The 22,578-nt window shown below is 41.4% G+C and overlaps 1 protein-coding gene across 25 annotated transcripts in view; it reads right to left on the bottom strand.

Annotated features, from left to right (window-relative positions):
* Positions 1–18,709, bottom strand: part of LOC125460757 (potassium voltage-gated channel subfamily C member 2-like) — a 225,633-nt gene extending 206,924 nt beyond the window's left edge. For 5 of the 25 annotated variants that reach the window (XM_048548628.2, XM_048548630.2, XM_048548631.2 and 2 more), the window contains exon 1: positions 16,956–18,709. In XM_048548628.2, the coding sequence (XP_048404585.1) occupies positions 16,956–17,501 (546 nt within the window). In that variant the 5' untranslated portion in view covers positions 17,502–18,709. The remainder of the gene's footprint in view (positions 1–16,955) is intronic. The other 20 variants (XM_048548618.2, XM_048548619.2, XM_048548617.2 and 17 more) reach the window with 11 other exon arrangements.
* Positions 18,710–22,578: the final 3,869 nt, after the last annotated feature.

The raw sequence follows: 22,578 nt of genomic DNA, 5'->3' as shown, positions 1-22,578 counted from the left end.
TTCCAGTTTTGCTGGGGTTGCTCAATGCCACACTCGGTCGAATACAGCCTTGATATCAACATCTGTCGCTCTCACCTCACCTCTGGAATTCAGCTCTTTCGTCCATGTTTGAACCAAGGCTGTAATGAGGTCAAGAGCTGAGTGGCCCTGGTGGAACCCAAACTGGATGTCACTGAGCAGGTTATTTCTGAGCAGGTGCTGCTTGATAGCACTTTTGATGACACCTTCCATCACTTTACTGATGATCGAGAGGAGACTGATGAGGCGCTAATTGGCCCGGTTGGATTTGTCCTGCTTTTTGTGTACAGGATATACTTGGGCAATTTTCCACATTGTCGGGTAGATACCAGTGCTGTAAGTGTACTGGAAGAGTTTGGCTAGTGGAGCAGCAAGTTCTGGAGCACAAGTCTTCAGTACTAATGCTGGTATGTCAGGGCCTGTAGCTTTTGCAGTATCCAATGTCTCCAACCATTTTCTGATATCACATGGACTGAATCAAATTGGCTGAAGACTGGTATCTGTAATGCGGGGGACCACTGGAGGAGGCCAAGATGGATCATCCACTCAGCACTTCTGGCTGAAGATTGCTGCGAATGCTTCAGCCTCATATTTTGCACTGATGTGCTGGGCTCTTCCAACACTGAGGATGGGGATATTTGTGGAGCCTCCTCCTCCAGTGAGTTGTTTATTTGTTCACCACCATTCACAACTGGATGTGGCAGGACTGCAGAGCTTAAATGTGATCCGTTGGCTGTGGGATCGCTTAGCTCTGTCTATCACTTGCTGCTTTTGCTGTTTGGCATGCAAGCAGTCCTGAATGATGGCTTCACCAAACTGATACATCATTTTCAGGTATGCCAGGAGCAGATCCAGGCAAATGGCACATGGCTGATGCTACTCCTGGCATACACTTCTGCACTCTCCATTGAACCAGAGCTGATCCCCTGGCTTGATGATCATGGTTGAGTGGGGGATATGCTGAGCCATGAGGTTACAAGTTGTGCTGGAGTACAGTTCTGCCGCTTTTGATGGCCCACAGTGCCTCAAGGATGCCCAGTCTTGAGTTGCTAGATCTGGGCAAAGTCTGTCCCATTTAGCACAGTCAGAGTGCCACACAACATGATGGAAGTCACTTTCAATTTGAAGGTGGGACTTGGTCTCCATAAGGACTGTGCGATGATCACTTTTACCGATACTATCATAGACAGATGCAACTGTAGCTGGCGAGGTCAAGTATGTTTTTCTCTCTTGTTGGTTCTCTCACCATCTATCACAGACCCAGTCAAGCAGCTAAGTCCTGTAGGATCTGACCAACTCGATCAGTAGTACTGCTGCTGAGCCATTCCTGGTGGTGGACATTCAAATTCCTCACCCATGTTGTCCCCTTGCCATCTTCAGTGCTTCCTCTAAGTGTTGGTCAATATTGAGGAGTACTGGTTCATCATCTGAGGGAGGATGGTGTGTGGTAATCAGCAGGAAGTTTCCTCGTCCATGTTAAACCTGGGCCAAAAGACCTCATGGGGTCCAGAGTCAATGTTGAGGACTCCCAGAGCAACATCCTCCCGACGATATACCACTGTGCTACCTCCCTAATTGGATCTGTCCGTGGGGCAGGACATATCCAGGGATGTTGATGGTGGTGTCTGGGACATTGTCTGTCAGATATTGTTCTGTGAGTATGACTATGTCAGGCTGCTGCTTAACTAGTCAGTGAGACAGCTCTCCCAGTTTTGGCACTAACCCTCAGGTGTTAGTGAAAAGGACTTTGCAGGGTCGACAGTGCTGTTTCTGCCATTGTCTTTTTCGGCGCCTAGGTCGATGCCAGGTGATCTGTCCAGTTTCATTTCCTTGAGACTTTGTAGCAATTGATACAACTGAGCGGCTTGCCTGGCCAATTCAGAGGGAAACTGAGAGTCAACCACATTGCTGTGGGTCTGGAGTCACATGGAGGCCAGACAAGGTGAGAGAGGCAGAATTCCTTCCTTGAAAGACAATGGTGAACCAGATGAGTGTATTCCCCCCAACAATCCACAATGATTTCATGGTGATCAGTGGATTCTTAATTTCAGACTTTTTATAATTTGTTCAAATTCCACCATCTGCCCTGGTGGGATCTGAACTGGGTCCCCAGAACATTAGCTGGGTTTCTGGATTAATAGAACATAGAACATAGAATATTACAGCACAGTACAGGCCCTCGATATTGTGCCGACCTGTCTTACCGATCTCAAGCCCATCTAACCTACACTATTCCATGTATGTCCATATGCTTATCCAATGACGACTTAAATGTACCTAAAGTGATAATACCACTTGGCCATCACCTACCCCCTGATTGTGAAAGTAGCATTCCTTTGAGTTCCAGTCTCAGCCAAAGAAGTACCTTCATACATATTTAGTGAAACTATTTCAGTGAAAGCATCCTGTTGACAGGTCACAAGCATTCATGTCATTTCTAGTCACTGTTTCTACCCTTTATTCTATTTAAAGGTAATGAAGCAAGGGGTGCGTGTTGTTCTCAGACATTACGCAGTCCTCATGACATTTTACTGTCTCCTAGCTGTATTTTCGGATTCTGCTACGCTCTTTCATATCAGCAGAGGAAAACACAAAACATTCTTTGCCTCTACAACATCAGTTGTCACTAAATCGCTCCTCTGAAAACAGCCATTTTACCCGAAACTTCAAGATTGAGAAACATTCATGCATGACATAAGCAGAGAGCTTTTCTGATAAAATGGTGATTTAACACAGGAGAACATGTAGATATTCACCCTCACAAAATGGTAGCTAAGAAAACTGTCACTGAAGGATTGTTTAAAAACACAATTGTTGCAGGTAAATCTGCTGACAATTTTGATCTTATTCAGAACTATAAACATTGACAATTCAGAATTCAAATAATTTCATTGTGTTAAAATTTTCACTCTAATCTCACAACGGCAATAAGCTCTCATTTACTGAGAGAAAGCAACAGAAACTGGGCTTTGAATGAGATCATCAAGCTTCCAGTTCACCAACATGAGACAAAGGTCATTCAACTCCCCATCCTGAAGCCTTGTCCATTTTAACTCTCGGTGTCATTTCCAAACATCAGGCCCAGCATGTTCCCTGAACCTGGCATCAACAACAGCAATACCTTGAAGAAGGAATGGGTAGAAGGAAAGAGAAGTTTCGGGAGAGAATCCAGAGTTTGGAATCAATGATGGAACAATTAAAATTGGGATGTCAGGAGACCAAAACTAGTGGAGCGTTGAGGACCTGGAGCAGAATATCTGTATTTAGAGGGAAGAGGTCCTGGTGGTAAAAGCAAGCCAACTGCTTAATGAGGAGTGAAAGAAGACCCAGGAATGATGGTGATTGAGATAATGGTGCCGATCAAAACACAGGTAACAGAATTTTAAATAATCTCAAGTTTACAAATAGACATATGTGGCAGACTATCCAGGAGGCAGAGGTACATTGATTATTAATAATCAAAAGATTGAAAGTTATTGGGGGTAGAGATGGAAAGTGGAATATCAGATCAACCATGATCTTAGTGAATAGAACAGCAGGCTGAAGGGCCTACCTCTGCTCCTAATTTGGACATACAAATATGTGCAATAGTCCAGGTCCAGAGGTAACAACAGATGCGGATTTCAAAAGCAGGTAAACCTGAGCCAGCCATGACATTATGGAGATGGAAACAGCTGGTCACAAAGGTGGCAGGAATACACGGTGGGAAGTTTATCTTGGAGTAAGATGGGATTGAGGAGTTAGCAACTGTGGACCCATGGAAATGAATCATAGCAATCAAGTCAATGGGTTGAAGAAGGCAGGACAAGAGGAGAGGAAGAGAAAAGGGAAACTTCTGAGGCTTTATAAGGCTCTAGTCAGGCCCCATTTAGACTACTGTGTCCAATTTTGGGCCCCACACCTCAGGAAGGGCATACTAGTCCAGTGGAGATTCACACGGATGATCCCTGGAATGGTAGGTTTAACGTAGGATGAACGGCTAAGGATCCTGGGATTGTACTTATTAGAGTTTAGAAGGTTGAGGGGAGATCTAATAGAAACTTACAAGATAATGTATGGTTTAGAAGGGGTGGACGCTAGGAAGTTGTTTCCGTTAGGTGGGGAGACTAGGACCCGTGGGCACAGCCTTAAAATTAGAGGGGGTAAATTTAAAACTGAAATGAGACGACATTTCTTCAGCCAGAGAGTGGTGGGCTTGTGGAATTCATTGCCGCAGAGTGCAGTGGAGGCCGGGACGTTGGATGCCTTCAAGGCAGAGATCGACAAATTCTTGATCTCAAAAGGAATCAAGGGCTGAGGGGGGAGTGCAGGGAAGTGGTGTTGAAATGCCCATTAGCCAAGATTTAAATGGCGGAGTGGACTTGATGGGCCGAATGGCCTTACTTCCACTCCTATGTCTTGTGGTCTTATGGAAACCCAAGATAGGAAAAGTCCAGAGATCATAGGAATTGCAGATGCTGGAGAATCCGAGATAACAAAGTGTGGAGCTGGATGAACACAGCAGGCCAAGCAGCATCTTAGGAGCACAAAAGCTGACGTTTCAGGCCTTGACCCTTCATTAGAAAAAGGGTGTGATGAAAGGTGTAGGCCCGAAACGTAAACTTTTGTGCTCCTAAGATGCTGCTTGGCCTGCTGTGTTCATCCAGATCTACACTTTGTTATCACAGGAAAAGTTCAGGTTGTCTTAACTGGTGCATGACAGCTAGTCCATGAGATAATCTTTAAAAAATAAAAACTATGAATCTTCTTGGCCCTCTTCAGTACGACAGCCCCTTCACACCAAATTCCCTGGCAAAAGTGACACTAGTCACCCGTTTTGTGAGAAAAAAAAACCCAAAAGAACTGCCGATGCTGTAAGTCAGAAACAAAAACAGAAATTTCTGGAATAGCTCAGCAGGTCTGGCAGCAGCTGTGAAGATAAATCAGATATAACGTTTCGGGTCCAGTGACCTTTCCTCAGAACAGAATCATCACAACCAGCTCTACCTCACCTAGCTGAACAAAGAGTTTCATGTGCTGACTAAATCATGCCTCAAACATCCAATAGTAAGTGAGGCCAAATCAACAAAAAGACAATGTTTTGACCATAATATTTTGGATAAATTTATGACAGTTTGTTTCCAATAATCAGCAAACTAATGGAAAGATGCTCGACAATGCTGTGGAGTTGAATTTACTAACCAATAACCTGTTCATCCGTCCTCAGTTTGGGTTCTACTTGGAGAGCACAGGGCAAGGCGCCAATGCAATGGAGACATACACAGGATTCCAGAGGTGAAGTGACATTAAGGCAGTATAGCACTCAGGGCGACACTAAAGAGCTCTCACAACACTGATATGCATTGACACGAGGAGAAAAAGATCTGCTGGACCACATGCTGAACATTAAAAAAATGGCTATATTTGTCGGAGACCAATCATGAGCCCGACAACATCAGTGCAGATAGAAGATAGGAGCAGGAAGAGGCCATTCAGGCCTTTGAGCCTGCTCTGCCATTCTTCATGATCATGGCTAATTGTGCAACTCAATAGCCTAATCCTGCTTTGTCCCCATAATGTTTGATCTCATTCACCCTAAGTGCTATATCTAGTCACCTCTTGAATACATTCAACGTTTTGGCATCATCTACTTCTTGTGGTAATGAATTCCACAGACTCATCTCTCTTTGGGTAAAGAAATGTCTCCTTATGTCCGTCCTAAGTGCTCCACCCTGAATGCCCATACTGTAATCTCTGGTTCTAGATACACCGATGATCGGGAACATCCTCCCTGCATCTACCCTGTCTACTCCTGTTAGAATTTTATAAGTGTCTATGAGATCCCCCTCATTCATTCGAACTCAGTGAAACCAATCCCAACCTAGTCAATCTCTTCTCGTACGTCAGTCCCGCCATCCCCAGAGTCGGCCTGGTAAACCTTCACTGCACTCCCTTGAGAGCAAGAGCATCCTTCCTTAGAAAAGGAAGCCAAAACTGCACACAGTATTCCAGATGTGCCGTCAACAAGGCCCTGTATAACTGCAACAACACATCCCTGCCCCTGTACGCAAAACCTCTGCAATGAAGATTAACATACCATTTGCTTTGTTTACTGCCTGCTGCATCTGCATGCTTATCTTCAGAGACTGGTGCACTAGGATACCCGGGTCCCGCTGCACACACCCCTCTTCCAATTTATAGCCATTCAGGTAGTAATCTACCTGCTTGTTTATTTTTGCTTCCAAAGTTACATAACCTCACATTTATCCAAATTATATTACACCTGCCATTGATTTGCCAACTCTGCCAACTTATCCAGATCAAGCTGAAGGATCTCTTCATCCCCATCACAGTTCACCCTCCCACCCACCTTGGTGCCATCTGCAAACTTTGAGATATTACATTTTGTTCCCTCATCCAAATCGTTAATATATGTTGTGAATAGCTGGGTCCCAGCACTGATCCCTGTGGCTCCCACTAGTTACAACCTGCCAATATGTAAAGGACCCAATAATTCCTCTCTGCCAACCAGTTTTCTATCCATCTCAATACACTTTCCTCAATTTCTATGCATTTTAATCTTACACAACAACCTCTTATGTCCGTTAGGATAGCGTCCTCAAGCTCCAGCAATCTTGGCCATCCTCCGCTGTATATAACACTATTCGTTAATGACTGTGCACTTTTCAACTCCATTCTCAATTTCTCAGGTAATGGATTAATTTACTGGAATGTGGACCTTATGATTATCCAGGCTTGAACTGATTTGTATTGAGTAAATGCAAACATTTATTGCCCATTCAATAAATACTGTGGAAGCTAAGCAGGTCAGAAGCTGTGATTTCTACAGAAATAGCTTACCTCCTGACAGTCCATAGTCTCACCATCAATCACAAACCAAAATTCAGGAATGAAATGGAATAATCAGTCCCTCACTGGGTGAGTGTAGTTCCAGCAATACGCATCATGCTTGACACTATCCAGAATGAAGCAGTTCATTTGACTGCCATGTCATTCGCCAGCTTAAAATACCCACTCACTCTGCTGTCACATAATGTAATTGCCATGTATTTACATGGGTTTTCCAGCAGCAGCTTCTAAAACTGTGATCTTCACCATTTAGAAGATCCTGTGAACTGGTGAACTGAACCATTTCTCCAAACCACACACCATCGTAACTTGAACATATATCATTTCTTCCTCACTGTCACTGCATCAAAGTTCAGGTCCCCTACCTAACAGCATTGCAGGAGCTGCTGCACCACACAGCTTTCAACAGTGCAGGGGGAAGGTCCACCAGAAGCTTCCATGAGGAATACTAGGAATAGGCAAGGAATGTTGGCCTTGCCACTGATGCCCACATTTCTGGGATGAAAAGAAAACAGTATATATTTTAAAATTTGAGCAAAAAAAAAGTTACATTGCTCACAACCTAACCCTTCCTTGTTTACAACTAATTCCAAACCTTTGTAACAAATATAATCCAAGGTTAGCAGAAAGGTTGTGCGCATTTAAGTAAGCATCACAGAAAAGCTACACTAACACCACTCAGCTTTTGTTCTAACTCTGAGGTAATACAAACAATAGGCTGCACTGCCCATATCCACTTACATTATATCATAAAATGGACACAGACATTAATAATTATTCAATTTTCCACAGTTGCCATCCCATCACTACTCTCGGGTAATCGTTATGGGCCTACATCATTAGAAGCTGAGCTGATGTTATCCTGACAAAAAAACATGTGTGTCCAGCAGAGAAAGGACCTGTTTATCCTCTCGACGTAGGGTGTGTTAGAATTCAGGCCACTGACTGGAAAACTGGTTTTCATCCGTACTTAACAATCTAATTCAATGCTATTTAGATATTTTATATCTGCCAGTTCTAGAATTTGAGCACATAATTTAATTTGGCAGTTCATTAGGATACTCACTGTTATATTGCTGGAGATGGCACCACAAGGTTGGGATGCAATACTGAAGTCTCTATTCTCTCTGTTCGGGTGGATGGAAAAATATTCCATGGCAATTATTCACAAAAGAATCACCAAATCTTCAAGGGGCCTGAGCCAACAATTATCCCTCCACCAACATCATCAAAAGACTTAAAGTCCTTGCTCTGTACCATTGGCAGCTGTGCTTGCCCTCAAAATACTAGATACCTTTCAAAAGTAATCTGTTGAGTGTGAAGTGATGGGATGAGCTGAGGGCATGAAAAGCACTGCAAAAATGCAAGCCTTTTATTCCTGATTGTTTTCTGAAGAAAGGTCTCAACCTGAAACATCAGTTTTCCTGCTCCTCTGATGCTGCTTGGCCTGCTGTGTTCATCCAGCTCTACACCTTGTTATCTCAGCCTTTTATTCCTTCTACTTTTGTACGCAAACTTCCTACATCTGTGTTTATCAGTGCTAAACCACAGACTGAGCTTCAATTTACCAACTGAACAAGGGGGAGGCAAAGCAGCAGATTGTCTATTTTTAAGGTCAACTATTGGTACTCAAACTACGTCCTCTTTAAGGGTTATTTATTGTTTTACCTGCCAATCTTCCTGCCCCAAGAAATAATTTAAAAGTTGCCTTCATCACAACTGTATTGCTTTCTCATCTTTCTCCTTCCTACTATTTGATGACCTGTTGTGTTCTCTGTACCCAGTAATGTAACAGTACCTCTTACATCCCTTGACCTTGTGCAAATATATTCTGATTTTGAACCCACTGGCACATCATTCATTTTTGACAGTAACCGTTTCTTGAATCAAGACTTTCATGTCTCCTTTTGTCCTTCCTGATCTCCTGTGAAGATTAGATTGTATGATTATAACCATTCAGTCCAATTCAAAGGCCATCATACTGTCTTTAGTCAGCTCATTATTTGGACCACATGTGGAAAACTGCATTCAGTTTTGGTTCCCTTACATGGTGAGTGATGTAGCAGCTGTTAGAAAAGCTCAAAAGAGACCTGTAAGACTAAAATCTTTTGAACCTGACCCCTGTTCGAACATGTTGATACTCACCTCTGGAGCAAGCAGGAATTGAACGCAGCTGGTCTGGCCCAGAGGTAGGGTCATACCCACAGTACCACAACACCCCATGTTTTACATTAAAAAAATACAAACACTGGCGTAGTTAGATCAATGGGACGGCTTCTGCATTATACATTCAAATGTAAGCACTTTAAAGCAATCTGCTAAGGTGTGTCATGACACATTTCAGCATACGTAGGACTTGAGTCCAGACATTCTAGCAAGGGTATTACAATTGCACCACAAGAACTCTTTCGCTTAAAGTGCCTTACTTACTCAGATCGACTTAGGTAAGTTAACATTTAAAGAAGATCAGAAAGCGAGAGACACAAAAAAATAAAATGGCAGGCTTGCACACCTCATGATAAATTATTTCAGCTTGACAAAATGGGGGCATAATTTTAAACTATGCAGGAGTAGGAACAGACTGTTTTCAGAGAGTAGTGAGCCTCTGGAATGTATTGCCAGTTTGTACAAGGCATGCTGACTTTGCAAGCATTCATAACACAGTGTGGCCGGTTCTTAGTTAGGGTAGAGATACCATGGTATAAAAGGTAAATGGGTTCAAAGCTAATGTCCACATAGTCAAGGCAACCTTTCACCAGGATAGGAGGAGCTTACCAGCTTGATCTTTTCTTTTCCCTTTATTGTCCTCATGTTTTTCAGATTTTGTTTGTCTCTCCCAGGAGATTACATTCCTGTGAGGGGTTTGGAAGGTTCATGCATAATCCTCTAGGTGTCTTGAGTATGTTGTAAGCTTGTTGGATCAGTTGGTTTCTCCCACCCATCATTTTCACCTGTTTGTAGGAATATTAATTTTCTATTTTTGCCCTTGTTTGAACCAGATCATTACCACTATATCACAGTTCCATTTGGTAAATTGTAACTACAGCGCACCGGTGTAGCCTATCACAGTCTGAAATTGAAAATGTGCATTTAAGTATGTGTCCTTATACGCACCTTAAGTTGTTTTACATTTCTCCATTATTTGATCACTTTCCACTAAGTTTTATTCTAATACTATTTGCATCCAAGTCTCTGTAAACATTGTTTCTGCTCCCTGTGGCTTCGTCCTTATGTTCACCTGTCTGTTAAATTGTTTTCAACTCTTCCCCGCAATATTAGTTCGCCACATCACAAAAATTTCATCCCAATCCTATTCATTTACGTTGTATAAGACTCTTTAACACAGAATTGTCCCAATATGTAGAAATCTAAAACTTATACTTCTGCACCATTCCTCCAACCATGCATTAACCTATTGCAGGTTGCTCTTCTTAAACTCACCTCTGTCTGTCTCCCTTGCCCCAAAGAATATTTTGTATGCTTTATGACATCTACTTCAGCTCATTACAACATGTGGTTGCAAATTGCCAATCTCCCGATTATCAAATCACATTTGAATGATATTTATAATTAATTGCAAATATGAATGTACTTTTGTCTTGTGAATAAACATCCATTAGACCTAGTCTTAAATGTAGATAAGTAAATTATTTCATGAAGGATCATTTGAGTTAGCAATTTGAGCATTTGAGATTGCAAATCAGTTGCCCCATGAAACTACACCACACCTAGTTCCCAGTTGCAGTGATTTATCATTAAATGAAATTGTGAGTGAAACTTATACCTCAAGAACATTTCCTTTCTGGGTTTGTTTTCTTCCTTCTTTGAAAATCTAGAGGCAAGTGTTATCATAAACAGCGGACACCAAAACATCCCATTGCTCACACAGAATGCTCTACTACTTCTTAATTCATCACAACAAAATTAGCCATTTTCTTCTTCTTTGGGGAATTAAACTGTCAAGAAACATTAGGCCATCGTATAAATAGTTAAACTGTAGTTATGCATGTTTAATTATTTACACACCAAACTAAGTATCAGTTTCCAACGTGAGTGGATCTGATGGCATGAATTACAGCTTTACTCTGGAACGAAAAAGTAGGTATAAAACTTGCATCATCAAATTATACATTTCTTCTGGTTACTTTCCTCTTTACTCTTTTGTGCTTATTCTTAATATCACAGAAGATGATCAATGACTGAGGCAAATTTAATTCTAAAATCTTCACAGCAAGTTATTATTCATCACTGAGGTGACATAACCAAACCAAACACTATGAAAGTTTATGCTATGTTTACTTTCTTTTCATTTTAGTTCTCCATATTAAGGTGGTGAAAAATGGGCTAGTTTCTTTCTTTTTACATGTTCACTACCAGCATCAAACACTTTCAACATAGTAATTGCAGAATTTCGATACAATTAAAGCCTTCCTTGCTCTGCATCTGTTAAAGAGCAGAGGGATACACCTGGCAGACCAATGGGTAATGTTGCTTTCTCCATAGAAACCGTCTACCCACTTCATAATTTCTAATTGGTGCAGTGTTTGGACAATGTTGCACTGTGGATCCACACTCAGTATCAAGAAGGGTCAAGCTGCCCAAATCAAATTCATATAGGATTCTTGCAGCCAGCAGATTAGGAAGACTTCCATTCTATCAATCAAGCTGGATCGAAGTCTTAATCCCATCTGTACAAGAACAGTGTTCCAGCCTCCTATCTTATCCAGTTGCACACCCCTCTCCTGCCACCACTGCAGTCAATAATATGTTGATGTGTTTATACAGGCTATTTAATGACGAGTTACAGGACTCTCGTATTTACCCCATAAGTTTCCTTACTTGTTCATTCACAAGCACTAAAGCAGCAAGTGAGTCATTGTCAGAGGCTCAACTGTGATACAGATCATATTTCTTGGCAACTCATCCTGTATGCAAGTTAAACAAATAACTAAGTTGTCAAAGACTAGATGCTATTTTAATTTTAACTGGAAACTCTATGGATTATAGTGATTTTAATGGCATTACTGTGACAGTTTTTATTCACAGCACCATCTGTTCTTGTGGAGCTGATAGCACTGTGTAATATATATTGTCATTTAAAAAAACAATAATATTAGAATATGAAAAGATTAGCAAGAAATAATTCGAAGTAAGGCTGCAACTTGTTTAAATGGCTTCAACTGACCTACCCTTCCCAAGCCATTGAAAAGATGTGAAAATGTAATTAGTGTTTTCCTTTTACATAGATGGTTCTTAGATTGATGAATTTTGGGACATAGCACCAATAGTTTAAGAATACTATCATGCTCATCAACACCAAAGCAAACTCATGCAGCCTTTATCTTAATTCAACTTTAAAATTGGTTCAAATTATGCAGAGATAATGGGAACTGCAGATACTGGAGAATCTGAGATGACAAAGTGTGGAGCTGGATGAACACAGCAGGCCAAGCAGCATCTTAGGAGTTCATATTACGCATTTTTTTATATAACTGACATGGTTATTAACAACTGGTTAAAATTTGGTCATTGACCACTGTACCAACAATGGTTTGCTTTATCAACTGTCCAGTTGCAACTACCGTAGCAATCTTAATAACTAGTTATTCACAAAAAATTTAGTTTACTTTTTACTTATTTACATTTAAGTGAAATAAAATTGCAGCTGTTAAACTCATACTTGATTCTCATGGGATTGCTGACACTTTTTAAACAACTGCACCTTTACATCAAAAGCTATATTCTTGTACAGCAAATCCTACCAGAATTTAAAAGAGCTCTGAGGTTAAAAAATGAAATAAATTAAGGAGAACCAAAACTGAAGACAGATTGAGAACTTATGTCTGCAAATATAATAATAAGAAGATGATACAAAATAGGATATAGAAATACATATATTTATACAGTGGATAATTTACTGAACATTATTCTATTTCTTTTCCATTTATTCTTCTGTTACATAAATCCCATTAAAGCCGCATGAACTTCGTCTTCAGGTTTCATTTACTTATACTGAGAAATTGTACATTGGCAGCAGTCCAGGCAAATGGCTAGAACCTAGTTCCTTTTATTTTATCTACCCAGCTTGCAGCAGATCTACTTCAAATAGCTTATTGTTGCTCACATTGGAGGAAGATAATAGTGTAATGGTAGTGTTGCTGCATTTGTAATCCAGAGATAAATGCCTTGGGGATATGGGTTCAAATGGTCCCACAGCAACTGGCAAAATTGAATTAAATTAATAAATTTGGAATATAAAGCTAATCTCAGCGATGAAAATCTCTGACTGGAACCAATCTGGTTCACTAATGCCCTTTTAGAAAGATGATCTGTCCTACCTTACATATTACTCGAGACTCACAAAAACATGATTGGCTCTTAAGTGCATTCAGAAATGGCCTCACAATCCACACAGTTCAACAGCATTTAGGAATAGGCAACAAATGCTGTTCTTGCCAGTGATGCATACCTCTCATTAAAGAAAAAGTCTGGTAAAAGGTGAGATCTGCATTCCTCATGAATTAGTGCTGGAGCCACACTGTCCACAATTTACATGAATGATTTGGACTATGGAATTGGAAGTACATTTTCAGAATGTTCAAATGACACCAAATTAGGAGGCGTAGTTGCTACAGAAGAAGGATAAACTAAAATATCGGGAAATGCTTTCCTAAGCAGAAACAGTGTGTGATATGCAAACTAATTTCAATACAGGCAAGTGTGAGGCAATGCAATTTATTAGCAGGTATAAGGAGGTCATATTGTGATTATAAAATAGCAGCCTGATTGGTTAGGCAAGCAAAGAGGATGAGATCCACAAACAAAGCAATGTAGGTTAAAATGGCTATAAAATTGCAAGAAAAATGCTGGATCTGATAGAATCAAAAAGTAGGGTAACTGGCTGGAACTTGTATCAAAGCACAGCTGGAGAGCTGCGCATAGTTCTCATTTTCATATTGTAAAAAAAGAAGCTGCAAAAGAAAAAAGCAAATGAAGAAAATACCAGAAACTACAGGAAAATCTTATTCAGAAAAGCTGTACAGCTGGGCCGCTTTTACCTTAAAAAACATTGAGGTTTGATCCAATTGTTGCCTTTAAAATAGTGAAAGAAAATGGTGGAGCTGGAGTTTATACCAATCCCTGCACAACAGCCTGGGAAGGGATTAACGTGTGAAGGCTATAATATTGAATGCCATGGCCAGGGTGTTTGTCCAAACATCTGCTCCTGCCACAGCTGTACCAATGCTGGGAGAGGCAATGGGAGGCCTGTCCACCCTTGGGCCAACTGAAATGCTTAAAGGTCAATTCATGGTGACTTTAAGGCCTCCGAACATTGTCACTGGGATTTAGTCTGTGGTAAGAGAGGCCACTCAAACTAAGAGCCCACCAGCTTTCAGGTCGGTCCTGGGCAATATGTGGGGGAGAGTAAGGGAACAATCCGTTTTACAGCTGCCCCACACACCCCACACACATTGGAGGCCTATCATGCTTCTTCACCCCTATATTTACCCTCCTCCATGGACTGTCCAGTCCAGCCCAGACTACAAATGTTAACTGTGATCCTATCCCACAAATTCTGCCAGACCTGTTAAGCTTCTCAAGCATTTTGTATTTCTTTTTTGTTTATTTCAGATTGCCAGCTTCCACAAGATTTTGCTTTTATTACCCCAGTTCCCTGACCCTGGCTGCACCCAGCTTGACGATTGGTTTTAGAGCTGAATGCAGTTCCAGTTATGTCCATCACTGCCAGTGGAGTGACCCCCAGGCTGTATTTTGGGGGGTGCAGGAAATGGTTGTGGAATGAGCCAGCCAAGTGGGATGGCACCAAACAGTTGGGTGCACTTGCCAAGTCAGAAGGCATGAGAATATGAGATTGGAATTCACATGAAGCTAATTGGTGAGTTGCTTCCAGGATCAGATACAGTGAGCATCAGATAACATCTGAGGCGACAACACAGTCGTTTGATGCAACAAACAGATTAAAAACAGATCCTAAAATAGTACTGAAATGTGTGTGTGTGTGTGTGTGTGTGTGTGTGTGTCTGTGTGTGTCTCTGTGTGTGTGTGTGTACAATACTGAAAGGTTTATTTTTCTTTATCGCTCAGCGGCTTTTGACTCACCGGGACGCACAAGCAAGGCAAGAGAACCATATTTCAGTGCAAAGGAGATACCGGTCTCTATGGCAACCGGAACAGCTGCTGTGCAGCCAAGCAGACTGAGTGCGAAAAGAAAGAGCAGAGCAAGAGAGAGAAAGGCAGCACCCGATAGCTGGTCCACAGGCTCCAGTCAATCACAACAACCTCTCCTTTACCAATCATGTTAATACAGCACGTAGTCTCCTATATAATGCATGAAAACTATGCAAATGATGAATGGAAACATGATGTTCCATGACAATAACTGACTAAAGAATGATTATTCATCCAATCGTTGCTAATTTTGCATCAATTATATAACTGCCAGCAATTCATTTGCTGCAAGATCTGAAGAGAATTACTGAATAGGAAACAAAGGCAAATGTATTGTCTTTCACTATCATCAGATGTCAATCCATTTACTATCAGAATGTTTTCACATCTAAATTATTTTATATTTCATGCATACAAGCATCATCACTGTTCTCAATCACCCTATCAGGCTGGTTAACGTTGACTATGTTAATACAATTGTCCATATTCCTTAAACAGGAACATTCCAATCATATCTTGGTGGGCGAGGGGGGGGGGGGGAGTAGGGGAGATACAATGCTCCACGCAAAACAAACACAATTGTGGGGTATTTTCCCAACTCTCTCTCAGGATTATTAATTGCTAGAACTGAATGACTATTCTTCAGTGATTATCTTTCTAAGTGAAAAATGGTATCGCCAACACATGTCCCCAAACCAACCGTGGATTTCGGTTCATGCCAACTGGAAAAGACCTACCCAGAAGCTCTGACTGTCAGTGAATGTGAAACCGGGGGAAGTGATTGAAAGCAAAGTTTTAATTAAAACTGCCGACCACACTGTTACTTCACAGTCACCTACACACTGACATTACGGACAGTTGATTGGTTGTCATGGATTGCTATGCCAATGTCACTTCAGAGGCCTGGAGCTCCTTCAGGAGGGAATAAAGTTACTCAGTTTAACTTTTGACATATTGGGTTCACCATTCATGGATGGTTCTTAATGATATAATAGACTTTTTCTCCAAGAGGTGGGCTGAAATTTTCTTCTTTCTAACCTCTATGTAACAATCATAGCCAATGTGCCCATGATATGAATCGATTAATAGAATGCTGCACGTTTTGCAACAGGTTGCCACTACCACTCTGTGCCATATAACTGTTTTTTTGGGGTGGGAGTAATTAATCCAGGCCTATCAACAACAGGAGCAGATTCATCTGCACGTCACCTGCCTCCTATGAAATCTCCTGTGGATATTGTGATCATATTAACCACTGCTATAGCAAATTTAGAAATTTCCTCAGAATTTGCATGGTTGCCCTTTAACGTAGTCAAGTGTTATGATTCCCGATCCTGTGTATTTTTTTAAACTTAGAACTGGCAATACGATTTAAGACAATGATTCCAATGAAATGTTTGTTAATGACGGTTGACGGAACGCTTCTAAAGTAGTTACAATCTAAACTATAATGACCACGCGTACCAAGCGTAATATAGCTATTAAATGTGTGCAAGTTAGTTCTAACAATTGTAGATGGGAAAGTGCTCCAAACATAGCTGCATCCGACTATCCACATGATGAAACAAATTGCAGAGTGCCTTCAAACTGAGGCTGCAAATTGCACCATTGGTGAGAGGATGAAAGGAGCAATGGTAAACGCTGGAAGCTATGCATATGTTTGACAACCTGTAACACTTTCCATTCGCGGAGAATAAAACAAAAAATAAACCCCGCAATCCGGGGTAAATCATGGCCTTGGTGAAATTAGATTTCCTCCAGCTCGGTGTTGCTGCTTTCCTCTCTTGGAGGCGCGGGGAGCGAAAACAATAATTACACGAATTGAGGACAATAAACGGGGAGGTGAAGCGTGGGTTCCTCTCCAAACTTTCACTGAACCCTCGCTTTCAGAGTCTTACCCTGGCGGCTCTGGACGAGTAGGGATCCTCAAAGAGCGCCCAGATCCTGGGCTGCCACCTCTTCCAGCGGCTGGCCTTGCCCGTAGCTCCCAGGCTGCATTCCTCGATGCCCAGTCTCCTGTTGAGCTCTTCCTCGTCGTCTGCGTCCGGGGGCTCGCCGGTCAGCAAGTCGGGCGTCTCGAAAATGTCCAGCGCTTCCTCGGCGTCGCGGTGCTGTCTGTAAGTCATCCAGCAGCAAGGCTCCACATCGGTCTCATCGATACCCCAGAAAGCGAGCTCCTCCTCGAAGAGGGGCCCGCACACATCAGCCGGGCAGTGCAGCTTGCCCGTCCGGTAGTAGTTGAGCACATAGGCGAAGACCCCCGGGTGCCGGTCGAAGAAGTACTGGTTGACTCGGGGATCGCAGTCAGGGAGGCTCTGCCCATCCGAGTCGGCGAGCAGGGCTAGCCGGGTCCCGGGCAGCGTCTTTAACGTGGTCCTGTAAGTTTCGTGCCGAGTTCCCCCAACGTTGAGAACTATCCGCTCGTTGTCGTCAATCTTGCCCATCTCTCCGGCTCAGACATGACTCGGAAACGAAGACCCGAAGCTGTGAATTGTTTTGTTGTTGTTATTTGTTTTTTTTTGTTGGGGGGGATGTTGGTAGGTGGCGGTTAGCGTATGGTGTGTGTTTCTCTCTCTCTCTCTCTGTCTGTCTGGCTGTTTCTTTTTTCCTGTGAAACCACCAAGTCGATGGAAATGTTAGCTGTTAGCCCCTTAGCGCCTTCCCCATTCGCATCTTGCCAGACAGTGAGGCGGGCAGGTGAAGTCAAACGGAATGACAGTTCTGCTTAATATTGATCAGTCACCTCTTCTTTCTCGGAGATGCAGTCGACCTCTGTGTATGTGTATGAGAGAGAGAGAGAGAGAGAAAAAGTGATCGGCTTATTTCCAGAAAGTACGTGACCATATTTTTCCTTCCATCAAAAAAACACACACCAGACAACACCCTGCTCCCGACAACCACGTTTCAGCTTCTGTGCGGAATATCTTTTCTTTATATAAAAAATCTCTTCCCTGTGTTATTTATCAAACTGCCTTTTGAAAGTCGCTGGGAATAACAACACGGTTGGAGGTAGACAACCAGACATTTTTTTTCTTGTGTTAAATATTTGTTTACTATTGACTGAGCGAAGACGTTTTAAATCCTGGTGGTCTCCGGAGCAAATGCGAAAAGCAAAACTCACACACACACACACACACCCCACGGGCAACTCGCTGGATTGTAAGGCACGTTTACAATGGCAATAAAACACAGCATTACCGGCAATTTTCAGACATGGGTGTGATTGCTACCGTGCAACGTTCCGTTCCTGTTTTAATCGGGACTGAGATTTCACAAGGTTTCTTCAAATGATCAACACCAAATAAATAAATGACTTTCACAGTATCGGTGCATGTACGTGTTTTGTTTTAAGGCGCCGATGTTTACTATCTGTCAACGTCGATCAACGTGAATGAGAAAATAAATTCCCAGTTCGTGCAACGATATATAATAAACCCCAACGACTATTAGACTGAGAATTCTTTGAAGACATATGCTCGAATGACAAATTGTGTGTATACGCGTATAGGTTTTTGGAGTTAGTAGATACCAGCGGCTCAACATTCACGGGAAATGTCGGCAGCTAACCTTGTAACATTCTCAAGTACCATCAATCACGAAAATAGTGTTAAACTTTTGCTTCCTCGAGCATTAATAGTTGCCAAAGGTTGAGACTGCTTGGTTCAACAGATGGGGAAAAAAACGGCCTCTGCCTCCTGGTGAACCTCTCGCCAAGTCACAGCAGCTGAAACCGATCTCAAAACAGGGGAGAATGTGAAATGTAATTTTAGCCACACCGTGTTTTTTCCTCCTGAATTCATTTTACCAGAAGATACATTTTTAACAGCAGGCAGTCAACAGTAAAATCGATTCATGAATTGTGTTGAAATTCTCCAATCCGCATCAGAATTTATTAATAACTTCCCGCAACACATTTCACTGCTTTGCTGAAGAACCGAAACACAGTTTTAAGATCGGTTTTGCCAGCACATGGGGAACAGTGATAGGAAACCTCATAAATTGTTTCTAAATATGTAAACAGAATGTGCAACAAGTGGGAAGTGTGAAATTAAGGCAGCAAGTCAGCATCCACTCATATCTTCCTTGTTCACAACAAAGTCTTGGAAGACTTGGATCTAGGTCGATCATTTTGTACTTTTTTCAGTTTTTGATTTCAGTAATTTTTCCCTGTCATGGTAATAAGGGTACACCTTGACCCCTTCTGTATGATTACGGGGCAGTTACTTTCCCCTCACCGAATTAAAGAAGTGCAAAACCTCAGCCAGCACCATTCCCCTGGAATTGGATGCTTTGTATATGCAAGGACCACTTTGTGATACGTAATATATACAACTTCTCTAAACTCGCTAGTAATATATACAACTTGTTACTCTGGTGCTGAGGTTTCGCTGCCTCCTTTTAAGTCTCAAGTCTATTTACCTTCAAGCAAACATTGAGTGAAAGCAGAAAGCAATCTGGGTTGTATTTTCTTTCTATTTGAAGTGTTGTCGATAAACTTGTTCCAGTGTTAGGCCTTTGTCATTGAATTTTTTTAAAATATTACACAAAAATCTGAGTGTCACACTCAAAATATTACAGAGAAGTGCCATAGGTGACAGTCACAGATACTTTTAATGAACCTGCTGAGAGATGTTAGTGATACGCTCCACAGTAGTAGAGAAAGCAGGAGTGGGATTCCGAAATTGCATGATCAGCCATCCTCTTGTGGATTGGTGATGCAGGCTCTAAGGCCAGAATGGCCTACTTGCACACCTACTTTCTGTGAGCAGATATATTTTGAACACAGGCTTTCTGACCCAGAGGCAAGAACACTATCATTAGGCCACCAGAGCAGAGGCCTGCAAGGTCAGAGCTGACATTAACTTCACTTAAAGCCAGTTAGTGAATCAGAACCAGGAACTTGACAGTTTCAGACTCTTCACAATAGGCAGAGTACAGGCCAGCCTGCACTTGCAAAATGAGTTCTTCACTGTTAGAGGTGATTCTGCAATTACTGAACTTGTTAAACATTCTGAGTGTGCTAATAGTTACACAAACAACCAACATAAGATTATCAGTGAACCTTGTAATTTGGCTAGAAGTAACAAACAGTTACAGAAACCTGCTCTCTGCAAACAAAAAGAATACGTCAAAATCTTGCACCTTCTTGGAATTAAACAAGGGAAATCAATAGTACCCTGTTGTTTTCTCCATGGCAATGCCTTGTCCAATCAGAGTTGACCACAAATTAATTAGCACCATTTTCTCCTGCAGTAAAAGTTAAGATCGTTTGAAATTTGGCATGCTTGCATTCGTCTTGATGAGACCAAGACAAAAATCTTCAGCAATGTGTCTTTCTCTTCAGCAATGTTCAAGATTGCATTTTTAGTTTCTGGGATGGAATTCTCCTGGCTCCTTTGGTTGTTGGGACTGTTAATAAATTCCTTTTGTTCAAATTCTGCCCTGTCCTTTTCAAAACAACTTGTCATTATAAAGGTTTATAAAATCTTGAGGTGTATCGACAAAGTGAATGGCAGGTGTCTTTTACCTAGAGTGGGGGATATCAAAACACAGAGGGTGTATTTATAAGGCGAGAGGAGAAAGATTTCAAAATGTGAGGGGCAATATTTTTTAAACAGAGAGTGGTTCATGTGTTGAATGAACTTCCAGAGGAAGTGGTGGATATAGGTACAGTTACAATGTTTAAAAAACATTTTGGATACGTACATGAATAGGAGGGATGTGGGCCAAGTGCAGGCAGCTAAGACTACTTTAGTTTGGGATTGCAGTCGGCATGGACTGATTAGACCAATGGGTCTGTTTCTATGCTGTATGACTCTATGCTGCTCTATACTTAAAAAGAAAATCCTTGACTCATCCAATTTTATTTACTGTCCATTCTCTCACCTCCCGTTTCTTATGAAGGTCTTTTAAATGCATACAAGAACTACACACATTTCTCTTAAACTTGTCTATTTAGGTTCCTTCAGTTCAGCATTCACCTTGTTTAGTGCTGTAAGACTACCTTGGACTAAATTATAAATAATACCCTTCTGTACTTTCAGCTGCAATAGACTTATCCATATCCTCATTGACTGTCTGATTCTGTTAACCATGATTTACCTTTTTACATATAGTGACATCAAACATATGACACAATGTGACTGGAATTCTTTCAAAGAATCACTGAATATCACGGTTAAAACTCAGCAGAATTACTCACATTTTCAACTTGAATCCCAGTTTCTGCCGATTTATTAATGGTAATGAAACCATTGATTCATTCAGTCACTACATTCATCTTATAAAGAGCACATTTCCCTTCAGGAAAATTTTATTAGCGCCATTCACAATTATTTCCCCGGTACAAATCCATCCTTGCTTTTTCAAGCTTAGTAAAACAAACTTCAGCATGTCTGACAATCGGTTGATTTAAATATCCATCACCAACTGAAACTGGATGATATTGAGTTTTACCAAGGCCTTAGTATTCACAAAACCAGCTACTACTTTAGAATCACACTGGAAAAGAAAGATAACAGCCAGTTTGTTTTCTTTTCTAAGTACCTCCATAACTCTCATTTCCAATATTAAGACTAAGAAGACCATTGATTTCATTGTATTTCAGTATATAGTGTTTATCCATTCAGTTGACTATCCCTTGAGAACTAAGATTAGTTTCCTCCAGTGGCCCTTCGTCCTAACCCTAAACTCTCATCTATCTTTAGTTTCCCTGTCATCATTCTTCCATTCCCTATCTGAGCTTAAATCATGCACTTTCCATTTCTGGAACTCCAGTTTACCAGAATATTGACCATCCAACATCCCCTTTTAGCTGCTTTGATATTATCAATAACTGCTCTTTGTCAAGCACTCTCCAATTCTTTTTCAAAATTTCCCAGACTGCTACCAATGGTGCAAAGCATCCTGTAATCAGTTCGTTTTGAATCAAACAGCAGTAGCATCACAAAGTCTACAAATGAATTGGCTCAAAAACTACAATTAATGTCCGTGTGTAAATTGCTGTAATGTAGAAAAGTGTATTATTAAATACCGGAAATAAGAGTAAGTCAAAAGCAATACAATAATGTAAGTAAGCCAAAGAAGGGCAAGTGAAGGAATGTAAGGGAAGTTAAGTTTAAGTCCCACGTTTTATATGGCTTGCAGTATGTGGGAGTTTGTGGATGCTCCTGGTAGACTGGTTGAATGCGCCTGCAGGAAGAGCCATCACTTTGATTATCTTGAGCACAGGGCTGCGGAGTTAGAGTGTCAGCTGGAAACACAGCGTGAGGCTGAGAGTTCTGTAGATAGGATGTGCAATCACAGGGAATGGGTAACCATCAGGCAGAAGAAGGGTGACTGGATGGTAGTCAGGAATATCCCAGAATGCATCAGATTTTCTGTGTTGGAAAATGCTGAGAGAGGCAACTCCTTTGGGGAGCCAGACCCATCTGCACAATAAGGGAGCAGAATGAGAAGGAGAATAATTTTGGAAGAGGTTCAATAATGAGGGATAGAGACATGATTCCAGGATGGTGTAAT

The sequence above is a fragment of the Stegostoma tigrinum genome, chromosome 18 (genome assembly GCF_030684315.1).
Source record: "Stegostoma tigrinum isolate sSteTig4 chromosome 18, sSteTig4.hap1, whole genome shotgun sequence".
In the NCBI taxonomy this organism is placed as follows: domain Eukaryota; kingdom Metazoa; phylum Chordata; class Chondrichthyes; order Orectolobiformes; family Stegostomatidae; genus Stegostoma; species Stegostoma tigrinum.
This window is presented reverse-complemented; position numbering and strand designations above follow the sequence as displayed.